The 20,962-nt window shown below is 49.0% G+C and overlaps 1 protein-coding gene across 1 annotated transcript in view; it reads left to right on the top strand.

The window, feature by feature from the left end:
- FAM167A (family with sequence similarity 167 member A) overlaps nt 1–19,122 on the top strand; it is a 42,751-nt gene extending 23,629 nt beyond the window's left edge. The window contains exon 4 of the mRNA XM_042983579.1: nt 15,858–19,122. Coding sequence (XP_042839513.1) covers nt 15,858–16,121 — 264 coding nt within the window. The 3' untranslated portion in view covers nt 16,122–19,122. The remainder of the gene's footprint in view (nt 1–15,857) is intronic.
- The last annotated feature ends 1,840 nt before the right edge of the window (nt 19,123–20,962 follow it).

The raw sequence follows: 20,962 nt of genomic DNA, 5'->3' as shown, positions 1-20,962 counted from the left end.
CTGAACCCAGTGAAAGTGGTTTCAAATAACCTTTGTTTTATTTTAAGCCCGGAATTAAGTTTTCTCTATACCTGGGCAGGCTCTCTCTGCCAGTTTGTCAGGCTTCTATGCAAATTTGTCTTTTCTCCCGATGTGGCCAAGGTAACAGACTAAAAATCTGTAATTCAGTCAATCAGGCCGCTGATTTCCCTACATGATGCCAGACCCTCAATTTGATGGAAGTTTTGGCTCAGTAGTGGGTTTGTGCCCAGGAGAGGGCAGGCCTGAACAGCCCTATGATCACCGCAGGGCTGTCCCGGGAGCAGTTAATAAACTCAGTGAGGCTTTGTTGTCAATGTTGACTCTTCTAGAGGCAGACCGTGCTGGGTCTGGATGGACAGACTAGTCCACCCCCAGCCTCCTACGAGGCCAGCTCAAAGGCAGAGAGTGACTGCCTGAATCTTATTTTCAGGGCAAGAAAGGATCCTAAGAGCTCCTTTGGGGGTACACTCTTCCTCTCCAATTTCACCGCAGGGAAAATGACAAGTCATTCTTGACATGCTCCGGGGATCTGGAGGCAGGGCACACGTTTCCTTCAGGTTCCTGTGTTGGAGGATACAAGGAAGGTGGAGATCCTCAAACCCCATTGGTGTTACCCCTCCCAGCTAGAAAGGCCTGGCCCTTGGCTTTCCAAGTATCCAGGGACCCTGTGGCCTTCTGACTATGGCAGGCTCTGTTTGCAGGAGACTGACTCAGACGCCAGTCAAGTGGCCATGGTGCATCTCTGCTGGTTCCAGACTGTTCGTGTTGCTAGCAAGTCCCAGCTTCTGGCTTCTTGCCTTTGGGGAGGCCTCCCGAGGTGGCCAAGTGGCCTAGTGTGGGGGCATTCCTTCAGGAAAGGGTGAGCTGGGACGAGCCTGAGCCTGACGCTGTGGGACTCAGCTCTCTAGCTGAGTCTGGAATTCAGAACATTTCACAAACCTCTCTGACTGTGCTTGGTCCCAGAGCTTGTAGCACAAGCGGAAAGGGGACCTTCCCTTCTGCCTTCTCTCGTCAACCCTGCTAAAATGTTCTCGTCAACCCTGCTAAAATGTTCCCCTTGCCAACCTGAAAGAGAAAGAAAAGGGAGGAATCTTCTCTTGGCCTGTGTGGTGCCCAAACTAAAAACAAAACAAAACATTCCAGCTTCCTAAAGGGTTGTCTTCGTGGCCAGAATCCTTGGGCGCTGGCAGATATTTTTTTCTCAGCTTCATGCAGGTGTTTGATCCCTGCAGAAAGCCCCCAGAAAGGTGTTTATGGTTGTTAGAAAAAGGGAAGAGGAACCTGACAAGCTTTAATAATTCTAGAGCCTGCCGTGGCAGGTGGCAGGAGGTCATGGACCTGAATTCAGCTGGGCCCTCTGGCCACAGCTTGATTTCAGCCTCTCCTGACTAACCCTTTCTTGCCTGTGCTGCCTGCTTGGCAAGCACATGACTGGTGTGTCCCAGGCACAGCTGACAAGGCCGGGGTTATCCATTTCTGCTGAGCCATACAGCCAAGTGGCAGTTCAAACTCACGAAGCATCTTCTGGTGACACGAAGTGAGAAATGTGAAAGTGAAGCCACTATAATGCTTCTAGGGAACATCCAGGGAGCATGTTATGGTCCCCAAAGCACTTTTATGTGCAGTATCCTGTGAGAAGGCTTGGAGGTATTTGCTATTCCCATTTTACAAAGGAGAAGACGGAGGCTCAGAAAGATGATAAGCCTGAGATCAGAGAGGTTGAGGGACTTAACCCCAAAGTCATATAATGCAAGGACATGGCCAAATGAAGACACAGACCCACATCTCCTGGATCTGGATCCAGATCACTCACCTTGTACCAGATATAGGTACTCACGTTCAGTGCTCTAGTCAGTGGGACCAGGAGTTGTCAGAAAGTCTGTATTTCAAACCCTGCTAATTACATGTGTAAACAGGACACATGTAAAGGGTTACAGAGAGTTATTAGCAATGCCTCATAATCACCCTTATCCGGGACTGGGGCAGCTGTGGCCACTCCATGATAAGGATAATCGTTTGCTCACAGCCATCCAGGGAGGTGCTGGCTGAGCTGGGGTTTGAGTCACAAGAAGTTTTTAGTCCGAGGGTTCCTTTGCCCAATTCTAAGTCTTCTCCATGTAGCTGGGGGCCTTCAGCCCGTCCGGCACGAACAGCCTGCAAGAGAAGATTCTGTTCTGTTAATCTGGCCACATACTGGCCCTTCAGTGGTTATTAAAGTATTTGTAAACAAAGGCACCAGCAAAGGAAATAGGACAAAACATCAAGGATCTTTCCTTCTGGGTGCCAATATTATTCTTTGGACTTTTCTGTAGCTTCTGAAGTTTCCAAAAAAGGAATATATTACATATAATTGGGAAGAAAACAGATTTAAACATAAAAGGCAAAAGAAAGAAAAGCTCCAAGCTCCTGCCTGTCTTGCCAGTGTAATCAGTACACATTCCTCACTTTGTAATCTACAGATTTTTCTAAAAAGGCATAGAATCTCCTAGACTGAGATAAGAAAAGTAAGGCCTGGATCCCCAGAAATTCCCCTCTCAAGGTGAGAGCTGATGGGGTGGGGTTGGAAGGGGGTTGACCAGTGAGATGAAGCCCGAGAATCAGGTCCTGTCTCTTTCCTTCCCTTGACTGTCTTGCAGTAGAGAGGAAAGGGAGACCGGAGCCAGAAGCAGGGGCCTGATGGTGGCACCCATCCAGAATAGTAGCTGTAAGGGACAGGCGGGGTTCCTTTCATCCAGTCCTCTCTTCATCCAGCGTAGCCAGAGTCCACTGAATGCCTGCGCTTAGAGGCTGTGTGCGGGTGGGGGCCAGGGGGAATGGGCCAGGGTTCTCTATCAGGTGCCCCCCTTTGTGGAGGAGACAGACCCAAAACACAGTGACACGGTGTGGCAAGAGCTATACTAGAGGTATAGAAAATACAGTTTCAACAGGCTTTAGGGAGCTCAGGTGCACGCGGAGTGGTCACTGTGTTCCAGGCATGCTGGACGGTGAAATTAACCAAAGGGACATACACAGATCCCTAGTTTCGTCAGCACCCGAGTGAATGCTTGGCTTTAAGCATGACTGACATCAGGCTTCTCCTGAGTCCCCATTCACATTCTTCCTATAGTAATTAAAACCCAATTCCTCTGATGGGCACCCTCGCAGTTATAATACATTAGTGTGTAGTAACTGTTGGAAGAGGCCCCCGGGGTATTTGTTAAAACTACAGATCCCTCCCAGCCCTCCGTGGAAATTCAGATTCCATAAAGCTAGGGTGGTGTCAGGAGTGTGACAAGTGCCTGAGGGGGGTTCTAATGCAACTGGGTCCCTAACCAGTCACAGGTGAAGTGGGAAGACCATCAAATGTGTAACTAAACTAGACTTCCAGTCAGGTTCTACTATATCCTAGGTGCGTGACTTTAGGAAAACGAATTAACCTAGCCCTAGGTTTTGTCATTGTGAAATGGAGATAATACATACCTACCTGGCCGAGTGTTATAAAGGGAACACGAGGAGGACGGGGGTGGGAGGGCAGTGAGCACTTACTGAGTTCCTAAAGTAGTCAGGTACTATGTACTAAATGTGTACATTTATATCCATCACACCATGTCATATGCACGGTGCTCTTTTAAGGTAGGCACCAGCCCCATTTTGCAGATGGGAAAACTGAGGTAAAGTAGTTTGGCCAAGATCAACCGGCAGGGCAGGGGTTTGAACCCAGATCTGCCCGGCCTCAGAACCTCTGCCTTGAAGGGGAAATACAGATTTCCTCCTGTGATCAAATGAGCACGAACGCACTTTGTGTTTCATGAAGTTTTATGCTCGTTCAACATATTCTCTCAACTCCCGGAATTCTGGCCAATTATCCTCCAAGGCTTACTTGATTTTGCACTCTTTCCAAGAATTCCCCCCCACCCAGAAGTCTTCATTATTCTAATACAAAGGCCACATAGGATCAGAAGAGGCTGTTCAAGCCCAGGCTGAACAGCCCCTTTCTGAGGGATGTATTATTTTACAAGCTTCTGGAACCACCGCTGTCCCCAAGCTGCCACCAGGTCAAAAAAGAAAAAAAGAAAAAAGAGCACTGCCCAAAGGCTGTTGTTGGTCACGTCCCGGGGCACAATCCTGAGCCAGACACAGCCAGTGAGCAGGCAAAAGCCAGGGAAAGGTGACAGAGAGACTCCCTCAAGGCGGCTGAGCTTTTGGCAGCGGAAACGGTTTCTAGGTCTGCACCAAGGGCCTGGCACTCAGGAGCCACGGCCCACAGCAGCTGGGCCAGCCGGAGCCCGAGGGCAGCTCAGGAGCCAGAGGGGAAGGAAAGTCCAAAGCCAGTCGGAAGTTCTGGCTTCTCTGCCTCCTGCACGGCTCCCCGCCCAGGGCAGGCGTGCCCACAAGCATGAGGGCCCGAGGAGGAGCGAACTCCTCTACCAGTGCTCGTTCTAATAGTGCTAGCTAGAACAGGACCGCAGAATGCTAGAGCAGGAGGGAGCCAAAGGGCGGATGACCCTCGTCATTCAGTGAGGGAGGGACATATGTAGAGAGTGTGCCCATCAGTCAGCTCTCACAGACCCCTGCCCGGCCCTCTCCAACCTACCCGCTCCTCAGCTCACACTCTGCTGGCAGCCCCCGTAGCCACTGCTGGCCACAGTCCACCGTACTCACCAGTTTGTGACCTTCCTAAGCCCCTGGGGCATGTGGGGGAGGGGGCACCCCTGCCTCATGCCCTAACTCTGGACTGTGACGGGGGAGATGGGTTCCAGACACTCCCCAGGCACAGCAAATACTCTCCTGAGGTGGGTTCTGAGTTCACCCCAGTGCCACAGGCTGCTGTGAGGTCCCCAGGCAGATGAGGCCCAAACCATCTGTTCTTCCTAAGGAGGCAGGCTCCAGGGTAATGGAGTGTGAAATGACTTTGGAGAGCAAAATGGCCTCAATCGTGCCTGGAAGGTGGGGCAGAGAATAGAGTGGCTTCGCTTCCTCTTGAAGGCACAGTGAGATTCTATAGATAGAAACTACAGGTGCTTGGGAGCCTTGGTTACACACACAAGCCCCAGTTCCGCAGGGCTCTTGTCCCCACAGCAGTTCTCCGTCACTCATGGTCAGCCAGTGCTTCTGGCTGGTTCGTGGGCTTGCTTGGCATCAGGCGTGAAACTCCCACTCTATCAGTTTTCAAGCCGGGAGGCCCAGAACCCAGGAAAAGTCTAGAAGTCCCAACACTGGTGATCTATAGGTCTCCTCGGGGCTCTCTATGGATGCCAGGGTGCCTCAGCACCCTTCATTCAATTGACAACTGTCCCGGCCGAAGCTGGTCTCCAGGCAATCTCTTCAGGAAGAGATCCCTGCCTGGAACAGTTAGTGCTTCCTGTAGGTGCAAGTTCTGAAGGCAATGCAAGGAGCTCGTGGAAGAGCAGGAACACAGTCCCCGCAGGCATGTCTCCTCTCTGTCAGCTCCCTCACCCAGAGACACCCCAGCAGGGCGTGTTGGAGGAAGCCAGCCCTGCTGGAGTCTGGCTGGAGACCCTGCTGCAGCCCAGAGTGAGTGGCACAGTTCTAGGACTGGCTGTTGGCCCAGAGCAGCCCCCGCTGGCTGTCCAGGGCAGTGGCTGGGAAGCTGGGGAAGGCCCCACACTGGCCAAGCTAAGATCGCCCTGCCTGGAAGGATCCCCGGCCTCCGTTTCAAACCCTGAAGTGCTTTGGCATTACCAGCTCCGGGAACCCAGACAAGCCATGTGATGAAGGAGATGCTAAGACTCCCCTACCAGCCCCACCGGGCTGTGCTTACATGTGAAAAACAGCACAGGCGTCAGGTGCAAGTAATCACCTGCAACGTGTGTGGGAGGCATGATTTGGTGACTAGCTCTGCTCCAGGCCCTGTTGGGGAGCAAAGAAGAATGATACAGGGCCTCGGCACTCAAGGATTCCTATAACAGTAGGAGTGATGAGTGTCATATGGGAAATAACAAAATGCTGAGCCCTGCAGCTCTGACCCTGAAGAAGGGATAAAGTGGAACTTAAAACCTCTGGAACCTCATGTCCTACACAAAGTGCCTTCTATATGTGTTATTCATTGAATTCTCAGAGAGGATATTATTACTATGCCCATTTCACAGATAAGGAAATTGAAGCTCAGACAGCTTGAGCAACTTGGCCAGAGTTGCACCACTAGTGAGTAGTAGTGAAGGACTTGGAACCCACGAGCCAAGACTCTGTTCATTCTACTCACTGCCTCTCCAAGGCCTGGAGGGTAGCATGGGTGAGAAAGTCAAGAATCGTTGCCCTAGGATTGTCCCAGCTGTAGAAAATCAAAACCTGGCTCTGAGGAAGTATCACCCATTGATTGATTCATTAATTCATTGATTCATTCATTGATTCATTGATTGATTGATTGATTCATTCATTCATTCATTCAACAAATGGCTTTTGAGTGCCAGAGTTATGCACCAGGCACTGGGATGGGCCTGATGAACACAGTCTTCATTTTTCCTTGCTGTTTTACCACCTGGTGGGGAGACAGATGAGTAAACAAACACAATCGATGCCTTGTGTAGGTGCCGTGGTAGGAGGCACTCATGGTGAGGAATATCACCCAGCCTGCAGGGTTTGGAGCAAAGACTGGGCCTGAACAATGATGGGAAGGGAAAGAGTGGTTTTAGGAGAGGGAATAAGGACCCAGCATGGCTGCCGTGGAGGGGATGAGGCTCAAAATGGGAGATCTGAGGCTGGAGAAAGCAAGGGAGCCTGGAAGGCTGGTTGTACCTTTGAAAGGTTTGAAGAAGGGGAGAGACTTGTCCATCAGCCTCTTGAGTGTAGGGCCCAGCACAGACAGTGGGAGAGGAGGCAGGAAGGAGCCCAAGGTATAGAGTGCGGGGTGACTGTGAGTAGTGAGTATGCAAGTCTGGGCTTGTCCTTCCCAACATTCCTTTCTCAGATGTACAGTTCCCAGGCCTACCTCGTGTCCAGGATGCAATCTTATCAGGTAGGGGAAGGTAATCAGCATCCCCTTTCCATATAGGGGTCACATCACCTGCCCAGAGCCACTCATCTCCATAGGGCTGATCTAAGACGGTGTCATAGTCCCTTGGTGCCACTGCAACAAAATACCACAGACTGGGTGGCTTATAAACAACAGACCTCTAATTCTCACAGTCTGGAGGCTGCAAGTCGAGGATCAGGGAGCCAGCAGGGTCAGGAGATGGCCCTCTTCTGGGTCACAGACTTCTCACCGAGTCCTCACGTAGTGGAAGAGGTGAGGGATCTCTCTGGACTCTCTCATAAGATCATCAATCCCATTCATGAGGGCTCACCCCTCATGACTTAAGCACATCCCAAAGGCCCTGCCTCCAAATACCATCACATTGGGCATGAGGATTTCAACATGTGAATTTTGATGTCATGCAAACATCGAGACCAAAGCTAGCTAGAACCCAGAGCCTCTTGGGACAGATCTGGGAATTGTTCAGAGTGCATCACTCTGTCCTTCCCAAAGGCCGGCCTCATGAGTAAAGATGCAGTTTGGCCTAGGACCTTTCAAGTTTGAAAACCAAAGACCTTATCATATACATAGAGCTTGACTCTTACCACAGAGGATGGACAGTCCCTGGCAGGGCCTGAAGCGCCCCCTGCTCTCTGGGCAGGCTCTGAGGTCTGCTCGAACTTTCCTTCCCAGCCGACAATGGCTCCAAGGGGAGCACAAGAGCCCCTTGGAGGAGCCCAGACAGACAGACATGTCATATTCTGCCCCAGGGGATGGGAGCCATGGTGCCCTTCAGGCCACCCACACCCCAGGCCAGCGGCATCCAAGAGAACTCATGTCCAGCTTGGCATCTGCCCAAAGGCAGCAGCCACGGGGAGTGTGTGGTGGCCTGTGAATGCAGCCTCCACTTGCCGGGAACGGTGGCCCACTGCCGCCAGAGTAGGGACCTTTGAGAAACACTTGAGTCAACAGCTCTGCCTGAAAATCAGTCCATGCACAGTTTGGTTTCTAGGGGTGTTTGAAAAAAAATGAAAAAAATTTTCCCAGACCCTGAAGTTGCCTCCAGCAGCACATTTCAACGACACCACTTGCTTTCTTTCCTAACAACGTTATTCTGGCTCTTTCTCAGAGGCCAAATCCAAGATCAAATAATGAATAATATTTTCTCCAGGCTTCTAAGTGTGCTCCTACACAGTGCTGATTAAAACAATAATCTGGACCTTTCAGCTAAGTTATATAAAAATCACCAGACAGCTTACAAAAACTATTTCTAAGGTTCAAGAATTAAGACTCGGGGAGAATAGAGCACATGCTGTCCTTTCATGCACGGCTGAGAAAATAGCCCAGATTTTATACTCTTCCTCTCTTCAACATCATTCAGAGACTAATTGTAACTGTTGGGTTGGGGTGGCTTAGATACGAGCCTCAGAAATGGGGATTAAACAAAATGCCCTTGATCACCTTGGGACACTTTCTGTCTTCCTGGATTTGTGCTAATCCCAATGGTCCTCAATCCAGCTCAGTCATATCCCCTCTGGTTTGCCCTTGGTGCTTGGGTTTCTTCGGGGTGAGCTTTAGGGACAGATTTGCAAACCTCTGCCCCAAATGTGCTTACAAGTGTGCATAGGGCCTTGTCTCATGCCACTGCGCCTGTCTTGTTGTTTTCTCCAAATTAAGGGAACAGAAACTTTCAGGGGCAAAGGTGCAGGATCCTCCAGAAAATGAAGGACTAGAGAATAGAAATGAAACAGATCACAGATAGGGCTGCCGGGACGACTTGTGTGGACGGAGGAGGCTGTGTCTGACCCGCCAGGCGTGACCACTCGTGTTAGGAAGCAGAGTCTGCTGTGGGTTAAGGCGGCATGTTCCGAAGAATTGCTTCTTGTGCTCCCAATAGTCTGATAGTTACATGCCTTTTGTATTTTTTCAAACTCCTTAAATCTTCAGGACATTTTAGACCCGTGGATAGCAGGCCCAAGAAAGCATTCGGGCACATCCCAGTGGCAACTGGGAACGAAGGCATTCGCTTCCCTGGAATGCCAAAGCATCAAGGAGTGTTCTAGACTGAGCAAGTGAACACAGAGCCGGTGGGCAAGGTGTGCTGAGGAAGGAAGCAAATTCTCCAGATGGCCACAAAAATGCCGCTTCTCCCAAAGGCTGCAAGGGCCATTGCCAAAGAACAAAATACAGTAAAAGCTTGGTTTGCAGGTAAATTTTTCTGCAAGTGCTCTGCAAGATGGGCAAACATTTCTAATAAATTTTAACTTGATAAATGTGGGATGTCTTGCAACGCTAGTCGTATGTGACGCCGCAGGTCACACGATCACAATGGAGCCAATGGTTCTTGAAATTCGCTTTGATATACAAGTGCTTTAGATTACAAGCATTTCCGGAACGAATCATGCTCGCAAACCAAGGTTATACTGTACTCTCTCCACCTCCCAGAGGTGGTCTGAGCCCCTCTTTCTGTGGCCACTGCTCCTCCAACCTACCTCAGAAAGGCCTTTAACCTCCCAGACCACTCCGCTTCCTTCAGGATCTGCTCGGTTCCCAGTGCCACTCAAGTTACAGAATGCATCACACAGGGGCGCCTGGGTGGCTCAGTCAGTTAAGCGTCCAACTCTTGATTTCAGCTCAGGTCATGATCTCATGGTTCGTGGCATCGAGCCCTGTGTTGGGTCCCACTCCACACTGACATCATGGAGCCTGCGTGGCTTCTCTCTCTCCCTCTCTCTTTGCCCCTCCCCGACGTGGGCTGTCTTCTCTCAAAATAAATAAACTTAAAAAAAAAAAAGAACGCAGGGTGCCTGGGTGGCTCAGTCGGTTGGGCATCCGACTTCGGCTCAGGTCATGATCTCACGGTTTGTGAGTTCAAGCCCCACATCAAGCTCTGTGCTGACAGCTCAGAACCTGGAGCCTGCTTCTAATCTTGTGTCTTCCCTTCTCTCTGCCCCTCCCCTGCTCATGCTCTGTCTCTCTTTGTCTCTCAAAAATAAATAAATGTTGAAAAAACAATTAAAAAAAAAAGAACACATCACACAGATGAGCCTCTGACCACCAGGATAGGTCCTCATCACCAATGCCTGCAACATCCACACTTACTGAAGGGAGAGTGATGAGCCATCCCTGTTTGCCGGGGAACAGGGAGGCTTCCGGGACATGGGACTCTGGGGACAAAAACCGGGAAGGCCCTGGGCAAATCAAGTCAGAATCATCACCCCAAATCTGTAGTTTTTTCTGTTTCTTTAATTGTGGTAAAATATAACATATAACATACAATTACCATTTTAACCATTGCTTTATTTTTTAAAGATTAAAAAAAATTAATGTTTATTTATCTTTGAGAGAGAGAGCAGGCAGGGGAAGGGGCAGAGAGAGAGGGAGAGAGAATTGCAAGCAGGCCCCATGCTGTCAGCTCAGAGTCTGACATGGGGCTTGAACTCAGGAACCATGAGATCATGACCTGTGCAAAAGTCAGACACCCAACTGACTGAGCCACCCAGGCGCCCCCCTTTTAACCATTTTTAAGTGTACAACCCATTAGGGACATTCACATTGTTACGTGGTCATCAGCACCGTCCATCTCCAGAAGTGCTTCCTTCTCCCCCAACTGAAACTTTGTCCCCATTAAACATTAACTCCTCATTCTTGTATCTGCCCCCCACCCAGCCCCTGGCAACCCCATTCTGCTTTCTATCTCTGTGAGTCTGACTACTTAGGTCTGTCATGTAAGTGTAATTGTAAAGTACTTGTCCTTTTGTGTCTGGCTTCTTTCACTTATATATCATCCTCAAGGTTCATTCGTGCTGTAGCACATGTCCGGATTTCATCTCTTGCTATGGCTGAATAATATGCTGTTGTATGGACAGACCATATTTTGTTTATCTGTCCTCCCGTCGACGGACACATGGGTTGCTTCCCCTATTATGAATAATGCTGCTATAGACACGAGTGTACGAGTATCTGTTCAAGTCCCTGCTTTCAATTCGTGTAGGGATATACCCACAAGATGCATTACTGGATCACGTGATAACTCCATGCTTACTTTTTGGAGGAACTGCCATATTGTTCTCCACATGAGTTTACTGCAGCCTTTGTTTTTATTCTACCCCTCCCAGAGGCAGGAGTCAGCCCCTCTTCCAACTCCCCTGAGACTTGGCTACAGAGACCTCACAGCAGAGCCCTCTCACATTAGGTACTTCTGTGAATTTCCTCGGCTGGCCATCCTACATTCATTGGCTATTGCAGCAGGGCCACCGATTGTCCACCAGCTCCTTCGTGAGCTTCCTCACCCGGTAGGAACACAACCTTTTACCACAATGTGCTGACATTTCTCCCCCTTTCACCAAGTACTATGCCCTAATTACAGGATTACTGGAATTGTAGGCGCTCCTCTGAAAATCCAGCAAATGCCTTTATTCTGCAGGAACAACAGGCCACCCTGGGAAGGGGGATTGGAAATCAGCACGTCCTACAGTTGAGTCTTTGCCAGGGAGAGCATTAAACTCACACTGATAGTTGAGTCACAAGGACCAGGTTTTAGGGCCAGTGTCTCAGTCTCTTTAATAAAGTCTTAAAAGTGGGAAGTTCTGGCCAGTTTCCACATTCTACACCTTGGCCTGGAGAGAAAGAGCTTAAACGGTGAACCTCTTACCTTTGTTTGACTGGCACTATTCAGCTTACTTGGCATATCCCTTATTATCTAATATGCTTCTCAAGTCCTTGAAATAGGCATTATCGCTTTTCTCTAGATGAGGAGACAGAAGTTCAAGGAGAGTTAGTGATTCGCCCAAACCCACACAACTAGTGAGGAGGGGGTTCCACTGGAATCCAGATTCGAACCCCAGATTTTAACCCTTCTGCCTCTGGGACCCAGACCACCTCCAGGTAAATGGGAACCATGGGGAGGTCACCAGCTCTGGTCTCTGATGGGCCCCCGGGTGATCCGAGTGCACCTTGCCCAGCCTGGCTGATCCTGAACAGTCCCTTAACTTCCCTGAGTTGGGTTTCCTCGTCCGTGAAACAGATCGAAATACCTATCATCTAGAGCTGTGAGCATATGCGGCGAAATAATCTATATGACTTGCACCTGACAGTATGTGGCAGGAGATGGGGGATGATGTCACTGCTGCCCACGTGCATCTGTGGCAGACAGGAAAGAAAAAGGAAGGAGGGCCTTCATCCCCAGCCCAGACCCTGCTCTGTAACCATGTCACAGCTCTTGTTCGGCACCCTCCTCAGGAGCTGCCATTCTCCTGACGTCCCCTAAACATTTCTGAGAAAGTTTCATTTATCAAAAAGCCTCTTAGCCGTGTGAACCTTGAGGACATTATGCTAAGTGAAATAAGCCAGTCACAAAAGGACAAATTCTGTATGATTCCACTTACATAAGGTACATCGAGGGGTCAAATTCATAGAGACAGAAAGTAGAGTGGGGGTGGGGAGTGGGGTGGGATGTTAGTGTTTAATGGGGACAGAGTTTCAGTTTTACAAGATGAAGAGGTCTCAAGATGGTGATGGCCACAGGTCAATGGGAATGTGCCTGCTGCTACTGAGCTGCACACTTCAAAGTGATTAAGATGGTAAACATTTTGTTATGCATATTTTATTACGATGAAAAAAATTTCGGGGGGCAAAAATCCTTTTAGCCCTGCACATTTTGCTTAGGTTTTTTTTTTTCAGCCATGGGAGCTTATTTCTGTATGGATTTGGTCTGATTCCCAACGGAGTTCCCTCTTCAGTGGGGCCTCAAATTGATATTTAAGGCACAGAGTCACCCTTGGAAAATCCCTTAGTGTGAATAGGTCCAACACCGCCGGTTTTCCCTGTGGTGTTGGAACAAACATTGGTTCTCTGTGCCTTAGATGCAGTAGCTGATTTACATGCAGGGGTCATAACAAAACATATACTCTGAGCGACTCCTAAAGCAGGTACTCACACTAAGGCACCCTCAGAACCAGGACCCGCTGGGGAAACAGCAGGTTCCCAGTCCCCTCGTGTTCCTTTGGGCACAACGATGGCCAGAATCCTCAGCCCTGTTGAAAGCGTGGTTTTATTTCTCTTCTTTACTTTATGCAGAGTTGAATGAATCCAAGGTAAATAAGTCTGTGAAGTGACTCCACCAAGGTGGACTTTGTCCAGTCAAAGGGAACAGGACATGTGCCTTCCTGTCACTCCTTTTTTCCAGCTGACTCTGATGGGATTTCAGTCCTAAATTGTTCTCTGACCTTTGACTGGATCAATTGGCCATAGAAAAGTAGACCTTTTCCTCTACCAGGCACCCCTGCGGGCTGCATCTCACAGATACTCCCGGACACCTGCTCAAGCCTGAAATTCTCCAACTTTAAAGGATCTTTTCAGACCTAAGATCCAACTCCTGGTGACAAAGTTCAAACCTAAAACATGAAGTTCCTATCTTTTCAAAGAGCTCTATCTCCAAATTACAGAATACCCCCAAAGAGAAATGGGGGGGGGGTTCAATCAAGACCCCAGAAGCAATGAGAGTGAGCGGACACTATCTTTCAGACAAACTTGACCACCATCTGCTTCAGAAGGGTTTTAGACAACACCTGGCCCCGTTCCAGGCATGACTAAGGGCTGCATAACAAATGAATGAATGACCAACTGCCCTGTGATGAACCTGCCATCATTAGTTTGGTGCTCTTCTAAATCAATAGAATTTCTGGTTGGCAATAAATTTGGGTTTTTATGTCCAAGGATTGAGAAGTTAGCTAGTAGACTGGGGGCTATGAACTTTAATACCAATTTCGCCATTAAAAACTTTGCTGATCCCCATGCAAGACTTTTTATCCTGATTTTTCTCATCTACGAAATGGAGAGAAAGGGGATCCATAGAAGTACATTAAAAATGAAAGAGAAAAATAAATAAATAAAATGCTTACTGGCGAAGTCACTTACTTTTCTATGAGGGAGGGCACTGGGTTCCAAACCTTAACAGGGGACAAGTGCAAACAGGTGTGTTCACTTGCATAACAACGGAAAGGTTCCCTCTGGGATCTCATGGTTGATTCCTCCAAATCAGTTTGGTTCCAAGCACCAGGCAAAAGGCATAGCTGAGCTTGAAGACACAAAAATACTAAAACAAGAACCACTTGCAATTATAGGCAGAGTAAACAGTGAGAAGGAATCAACTATCAGGCAAGTGGGAACAGCTGATAACCTGTCCCAGGGTTGTTAATGGAAAGTGCTCTGTGCTGGGAGCCTGAGGATGTCCTGTGAGCTCCAGCCCCCATCTCTGCCATGGCATAACTGTGACTGAGCAACTCACTGACACCCTTCCAGACTTGTAAAATGCTCATCCAAACTGCCAGGCTGATCCCTCAGGGCTGGCTGTACTGTCCTGACAAAGTCAGCACGTGAATGGATTTTGGAAACCGTAAGGGTGTTAGACCAGATATCATGAGCCTTTTATTAGTTCACTGAGCACAGAACTAGCTCCATATCAACAATACCTGAAAAGGCAGAACTTCCTTGTCATTAGTTTGGGTTCTGGAGTCTGATTGTCTGGGTTTCTCATCTCAGCTCTGCCATTTATGACCTTTGTGATCACATAGTAACTGACTCTGCGAGCTTCTGCCTCTTCATTTCTAAATTGCGGATGATGATGGTGATATTGCTTAGCGGAGTTGTAGTAAAGATTAACTGTAGCGTGTTAATATACTTTTTATAGACTGAATCTTTGGGCCCACCCCCCCAGATTCATATGTTGAAGCCCTTACCCGCAGTGTGATGGTATTTGGAGGTGGGCCTTTAGGAGATGGTTAGATTTGAGGGCATAAAGGTAGGGACTCTATCATGAGATTAATGTCCTTATAAAAAAAGAGAGCAGAGGGGCGCCTGGGTGGCTCAGTCGGTTGAGCATCCGACTTCGGCTCAGGTCGTGATTTCTCAGTCTCTGAGTTCGAGCCCCGCGTCGGGATCTGTGCTGACAGCTCACAGCCTGGAGTCTGCTTCAGATTCTGTGACTCCCTCTCTCTCTGCCTGTCCCCCACTCACACTCTGTCTCTCTCCTTGAAAAATAGATAAACATTAAAAAAAGAGAGAGAGAGCAGAACCTTCTATCTCCATCATGTGAGCATATTGCAAGAAGGTGACCGTCTGCAAGCTGTGAGGGAGGCCCTCAGTAATAACGGAATCAGCCCACCCCTTGATCTTGGACTTCCAGACCTCCAGAACTTTGAAAAATAAACATCTATTGGTTAAGCCTTCCAGGTGATGGTAATTTGTAGAGCAGCCTGAGCAGACTAATCCATACCTGAAGAGCTTAGAACAATGCGGCTCATAGTAAGATATTCAACAAACATTAGCATGTTTTTTTGGGCTTTTTTTGAAACTTTGTTAAGAAACACTGCAGGCATTGTAAATTGTTTACAGGTTTGCAGAATAATATAACAGTATACCCACCACCGGACATAAGGTATAGAACATTACCAACACAGCTGAAGCCCCCATCTGCCTTTCCCCATCACATTCCTTCCTTCCCACCCAGAGGTAACCATGCTCCTGAATTTGGTATTTGTCATTCCCATGCATTCCATTATACTCTTACTCCATCCGTACGTACCTGTAAACAATGAGACTGCACTTTAAGCCAGGACTGACATGCATCTATTCCAGGATTTAGACATTGAATCTAGCCTAACACAAAGTACTGTTTGGGAAACCCATCTGTCCCCATTTGTCACCTTGCTATGTATGTCTTTTCACCTCCTGGAGCAGGGAACATGCTAATATCTCCAGGTAGACCAACTGATGATGCAAGGTATTAATTAGGTCTCCTATCAGTGGGTCTGTGTTTGTCAGAGACTGTGGAGCTGTAACCCCCAGTCCAGCTCTCTGCTGATGCTCCCTTCCTCCCTTCCAGATGGAGATGCGGCTGCAGGACCAGCAGCTGGCCAGACAGCTCATGCGCCTGCGCAGTGACATCAACAAGCTGAAGATCGAGCAGACCTGTGACCTGCACAGAAGGATGCTCAACGATGCCACCTATGAGCTGGAGGAACGGGACGAGCTGTCTGATCTCTTCTGTGACTCCCCGCTCGCCTCCTCCTTCAGTCTCTCCACACCACTCAAGCTCATTGGAGTCACCAAGATGAACATCAACTCCCGGAGGTTCTCTCTGTGCTGAGAAGCCCTAGAAGGGGGCAGAGGAGCTAGGAGAGAGTGTTCGGGAGGTGGGGAGGGGACACGGGAAAGGAGTTGAGGCTGAGTCATCCTGAGTAGGTCTCCCCAGAGAAAGGGCTTCCCTGTGACGGTGAACCGTGGACCTCCAGACTCCTGGCAGGTGCTCTCTCAGGGGTCCCAGCTTGCTGTGGAACCCAACAACCCTTGACTGTCTGTGACCCCAGTGTTCATCTCCTTCCAGATGTTCAGTGAGACCTGGTTCCCAGGATAATATGTCTCCATCCTCCCCTCACTGACCTACATTCTTGTCTCCCAGAATCACTGGTGCTATGATCTGGGATCCCAGAGGGGACCCCCAAAAGCTGTGATTCTTGCCAAAAGCTTCACCAAGAGCACTGGGCATCCAGGGAGATGAGTAGGTATGTCAGATGAGCCCATCTCCTGTTGCCGTCTTCTAAGTACTGGCTCAAATTCACCCTAAATAGGTGACTCAGCAGCCCTGACAGGGACCCACCAGGAAGGGAAAACCAGAAGGAGTGATGAAGTGGAGCTTGGGAACCCAGGCCCCACAGCTGCAGCCAGTGCCTCCGGTGAGTGGCTGGGCCAGGCTGCTGTCGGTCTTAGACCTTGGCCCTACCAGTGCCATGTAACTTGTTTCTAGCGTGTGCCAGGACACGCCCATGCAGCTTGAGGGGGGCAAGCACAGATGCCCTCTGTTGTCTGCCCTGGCCACACACACCAATCCCAATCTCCAAAGAGCCCTGTTGCCGCCACCCTGCTCCTCCAGGGGCGTGGCTAAGTGGACTAGGCAAGTCTGTCAGCAGATTTCCCACAACCCGAATTCTCCTGGTGGTGTCACCTCTATGTCCTTCTTGCCCTCCCCAGAAAGACTGGAGGGACCTCAGAAGCTTGCCCTGAGCCTCCTCTGAGATTCTGTGCCTGATTTAAATAACTAATTTTAATTGAATCAGACTGTTACTAATCTGTTGCTAACTTGTTAATAACTGTTTGATTTTTGTCCAAATGGTGATGCCAGTTGGGTAGGTCAAGTCCAGAAGTTCAGGATTTGACTTTAAAAGGTTCTCCCTAACAACAAGCATGACGATCAGGAAGGTGAGGACTAAGACCTCAACAGGGTAGGAAAGCGAACCTGGTAGAATGCCACGTGGCACGTGTTCTCCCACCAGCGGGGTGGGGGGAGGGGAGGGTTGGCTTTTGACATCATCTGATCACGCCTTCTTGTTCATAAAGGAGTACAGTGAAGCCAGGAAAGGAAGATGACTTCCCTTAGGTTACACAGCTCTTTAGTGGCTATAGAATATAGACAGGTTTAATCATTATTAATAATGCCTAGACAGATCATTTATTAATGAACTTGAACCCCAAAGATGGTCCTAATGCTTTGCCAAACCCACAAACTGCCAACCCCTCTACTCTCCACCTCCTTCAGCCCCCATATGTAGCTCTCACTTTGCCATTCAGAATATTTGGGTCAAACTCAGAGCAATGACTGGAAAGTGGACCCACAGAACACATATTACCAATCACAATTCTGTAATCGAAGTAAAGTGTTCTTTCATGTTTCATGTTCTTTCATATTCTTTCATGTTTCATCTTCCTGTATAGTCTCATCAGGGCCCATGCACACTTATACACATGCGCGTGCACACGCACACACACACACACACACCCTGACCCACATGAAGAAGGTTGTTTTTCTTTTGTGGACGGGCAGTGAGAGGATGTAAATGAATGTTCCCTAATTAGGAAAGAACATGGTCACTTTCTTGTGATTTCAAAGAGCCAGAGGATTTACACTTCCTTCGAAGAAGGTATATCAACATAGCTAAGATTTGTTTTCAGCCTGACTCTCTAAGCAGTGAGGGAAGTCTGAGGCCCAGAGGATTGGTCCACAGAAAAGACCTCAGTGGAATGCCTGGCCCTTTAGACCAGCTCCCTTCAGGCAGGAAAGGAGGGAGATTTTCTCTACCCCACACTGTCTCTCCTCAGGGATTATGTACAAACACTGCCAAGCGCTCCAGAGGCATTTTTTCCTGGCTTCTCTGAGATGAGTCCTGGGGATGGTGGGGTAGCGGGCTGGCCCACACCCACTCACCACTCACTCTGGAAGGGCACACAGGTACACATACTCGAACTACGCAGGAAAGCCCATTCCATATTCAGCAAACAATGCCAAATTGCTTTTTTCTTTCTAGAAATCAGTCATTACAGTAATTGAAAAAAATTGGACTCAACTAAAGCTGAGTGATTTTGTTGATTTTGTCAACCCAATTGAATTGGCGTCAACTGGGCAATTTAGTTGTTCGGTTAACCTAATGGTCCCTTCCTTGCTTTGTTCTCTGAGAGGAAACCGAGATCAAGGCATACTTTTTTGAATAGGTCTCAGCTCTTTCGCTTAGTTCACCCCAAGAGAATTTTATTTTGGAATAAGGACGGACGAGAAAGAGGAGGGGACCAGAGAGGAAGAGTGGAGGGGGAGAGACCAGGTACATCTCCTTATTCATCATCCAGTGTCTGTTAGCTCCCTTATTTTCACAGGGAACACAAATAACTCAACAAGTCAGTTCAGTTTTGTGAAGAGCCTGCCTTGCGGGGGTGGGGGTGGGGGGGTCAAGAGATGTCTGTGAATCAGCTGCAGGCCCACCTGTGTCGCCAGCACCCTAGGACAATGCTCTGGCTTACCGTGTGTATACAATACTGTTTGCAGTTTCATTCATTATCTGCCCATCTCTCTGTCGTCCCCAAGGACCCTGGGTGTAAAACGTGCGGTTTCCATCGACACTACTGTGCACGGCACTGTGTGATGCCTTCATGGACTCAGCAGAGATCACAGAGGCCTGGAGAGCCTGGGTAGGCTTGAGCTGGCCTGATCCAGCCCCAGACCTCCTCCCTGTAGCAATACCAAGTGCTATTACATAATCAATGGACAATTTATAATCTTATTTTTTATGATTATTTGTTTCTATATTGCTGTTAGAAGAAGTGAAATAAAAATATTTCAAAAGAGGATACTATGTAAGGAGAAGAAATTTTCTTTCTTTTACCTTGTTCCTATTATAGCAGACACACAAAGAAAGAGAAAGAGAGAAAGGGAAGGGACAGCAGGAGAGAGGGTAGTAGGGTGGGAGGAGAGGAAGGAAGGAAGGAAGGAAGGAAGGAAGGAAGGAAGGAAGGAAAGAAGGAAGGGAGAGAGGGGGGGAGGGAGGAAGGAAGGGTGGGTGGGTGGATGGATTTGGGATTTACTTTGGAGGTAAAGCCAACCAGACACACTGATAGCTTGGATGCGGCGAGTGAAGGAAACAGAGGAATTAAGAACAGCTCTCTGGCTGGCAGCTGGATGGAGGGGGTGCCATTTACTGAGATGTAGAACACTTTGAGGGGCACATGATTGGGGCAGAGGGGCGGCCCCAGTAGTTAGGTCTCAGCCATGGTACATTTAAACGCCTATTAGACATCAAGTGGGGAGTGAGTAGGTGGTTGGATAAAGGGACCTTGACTTCAGGAAAAGGCCAATGTTAGAGACATAAATTGGGGGTTCTGGATCTGGGTATTTGGATGATTTTTAGAGCACCATAGCTGGATACATTCTTCAAGGAAGAGAGAGAGGACATAAAAGAAAGGGATTAAGTACAGCATCCTGGGACTCCAACATCTAGAGGTCTGGAGACTGAATGGAAGGTGATGACCAGAGTATGGGGAGAGCAGAAGTGATATTTCAGGTATTCTTCAGCTTCTCCAGGGACACAGCCTGATGCTACATTAGCTGCCCCGTGGCCCCAGCTAAGTGTATGTCTCAAGGACTGGTGACGACAGTCAAAACAGAGGCTTCCAGAGCCTCCTGCCGATCTTAACTATCTTGTTCGGAAAGGGGGTTTTGAACTCTGTTGACGACATTCCTTTTGGCTTCTCAGCAGGAGCAGAAGCATCTCCCTGGTCCTGATTCTATATCAAAGCCACGCAGCCTGTGCTCTTGCCAGCTAAGGGAAGAAGGCTGAGGTGGGAGCCTTGGAGGAAGAAGGCAGTGGGGCCAAAGACGGCCCTGCCAGCCCAGTCAGGGCGATCACCACCTCAAGCCCTCTGGGATGGGAACCACTCAGGCACACTGATGCTTTCAGACTCGGCTATTTTTAAATACCCTGTTCACAGGCTCAAAGCAAACAGTGATGGAGACAGCGAGGCGGTCGCTGAAGGAAATTGATTCAGGAAAGGAAACCTCAAATGTTTGAGGGCTCTGGAAAGCAGTCCTCCACCACTCACTGCGAGGTGATAAGTTCACTGTGGACATGTCCCTGACTGACAGGGACAGGCACCGGGACTGTGTGGAATTTCCCTGGGAAATAATCCAGCAAGGCCCGGTTCGGCTTCATGTAGTGTATTTCCTAAACCATTTCATCGATCGCTTGTCTTCTCACCTGTTTCTCCACGCTGGGACGGCTAAAGCACTGAGAAAGGCTAACTTGCTGAAGAACATCCCGAGTCCCAAGGGAAACCTGAGTTAGGAAATGACAAGCCGCCCCCCTCATCTCCCTCCTGGAGACTCGCCTTCCTAGGCACCGAAGGGGAGGCCTCCGCCCACTGCACTGTGAGCCTCCCCGGAGGGGGTGCCATGGCTGGGTTCAGGTAGCATGGGTAGCATGGGGCTGGAGGGCAGAAGGAATGCTCTCTGCCCTGTCCTATCTGTACCAGTCAGGCTTTGGGTGGGAAAGTGCAAGTGTCAGCATTCCAGGAAGGGAAGGACCTGATTTGGGAATTGGGGGCTACAGAACCATTGGAAGAATCAGGAAGGCGCCGCTGGGAGAGGTGGCTCACGGAGACCATCTTGAA

Source organism: Panthera tigris, chromosome B1, assembly GCF_018350195.1.
Source record: "Panthera tigris isolate Pti1 chromosome B1, P.tigris_Pti1_mat1.1, whole genome shotgun sequence".
NCBI classification, from domain to species: Eukaryota; Metazoa; Chordata; class Mammalia; order Carnivora; family Felidae; genus Panthera; species Panthera tigris.
The sequence above is the reverse complement of the archived record's forward strand: the minus strand, read 5'-3'. Positions and strand labels throughout refer to the sequence as shown.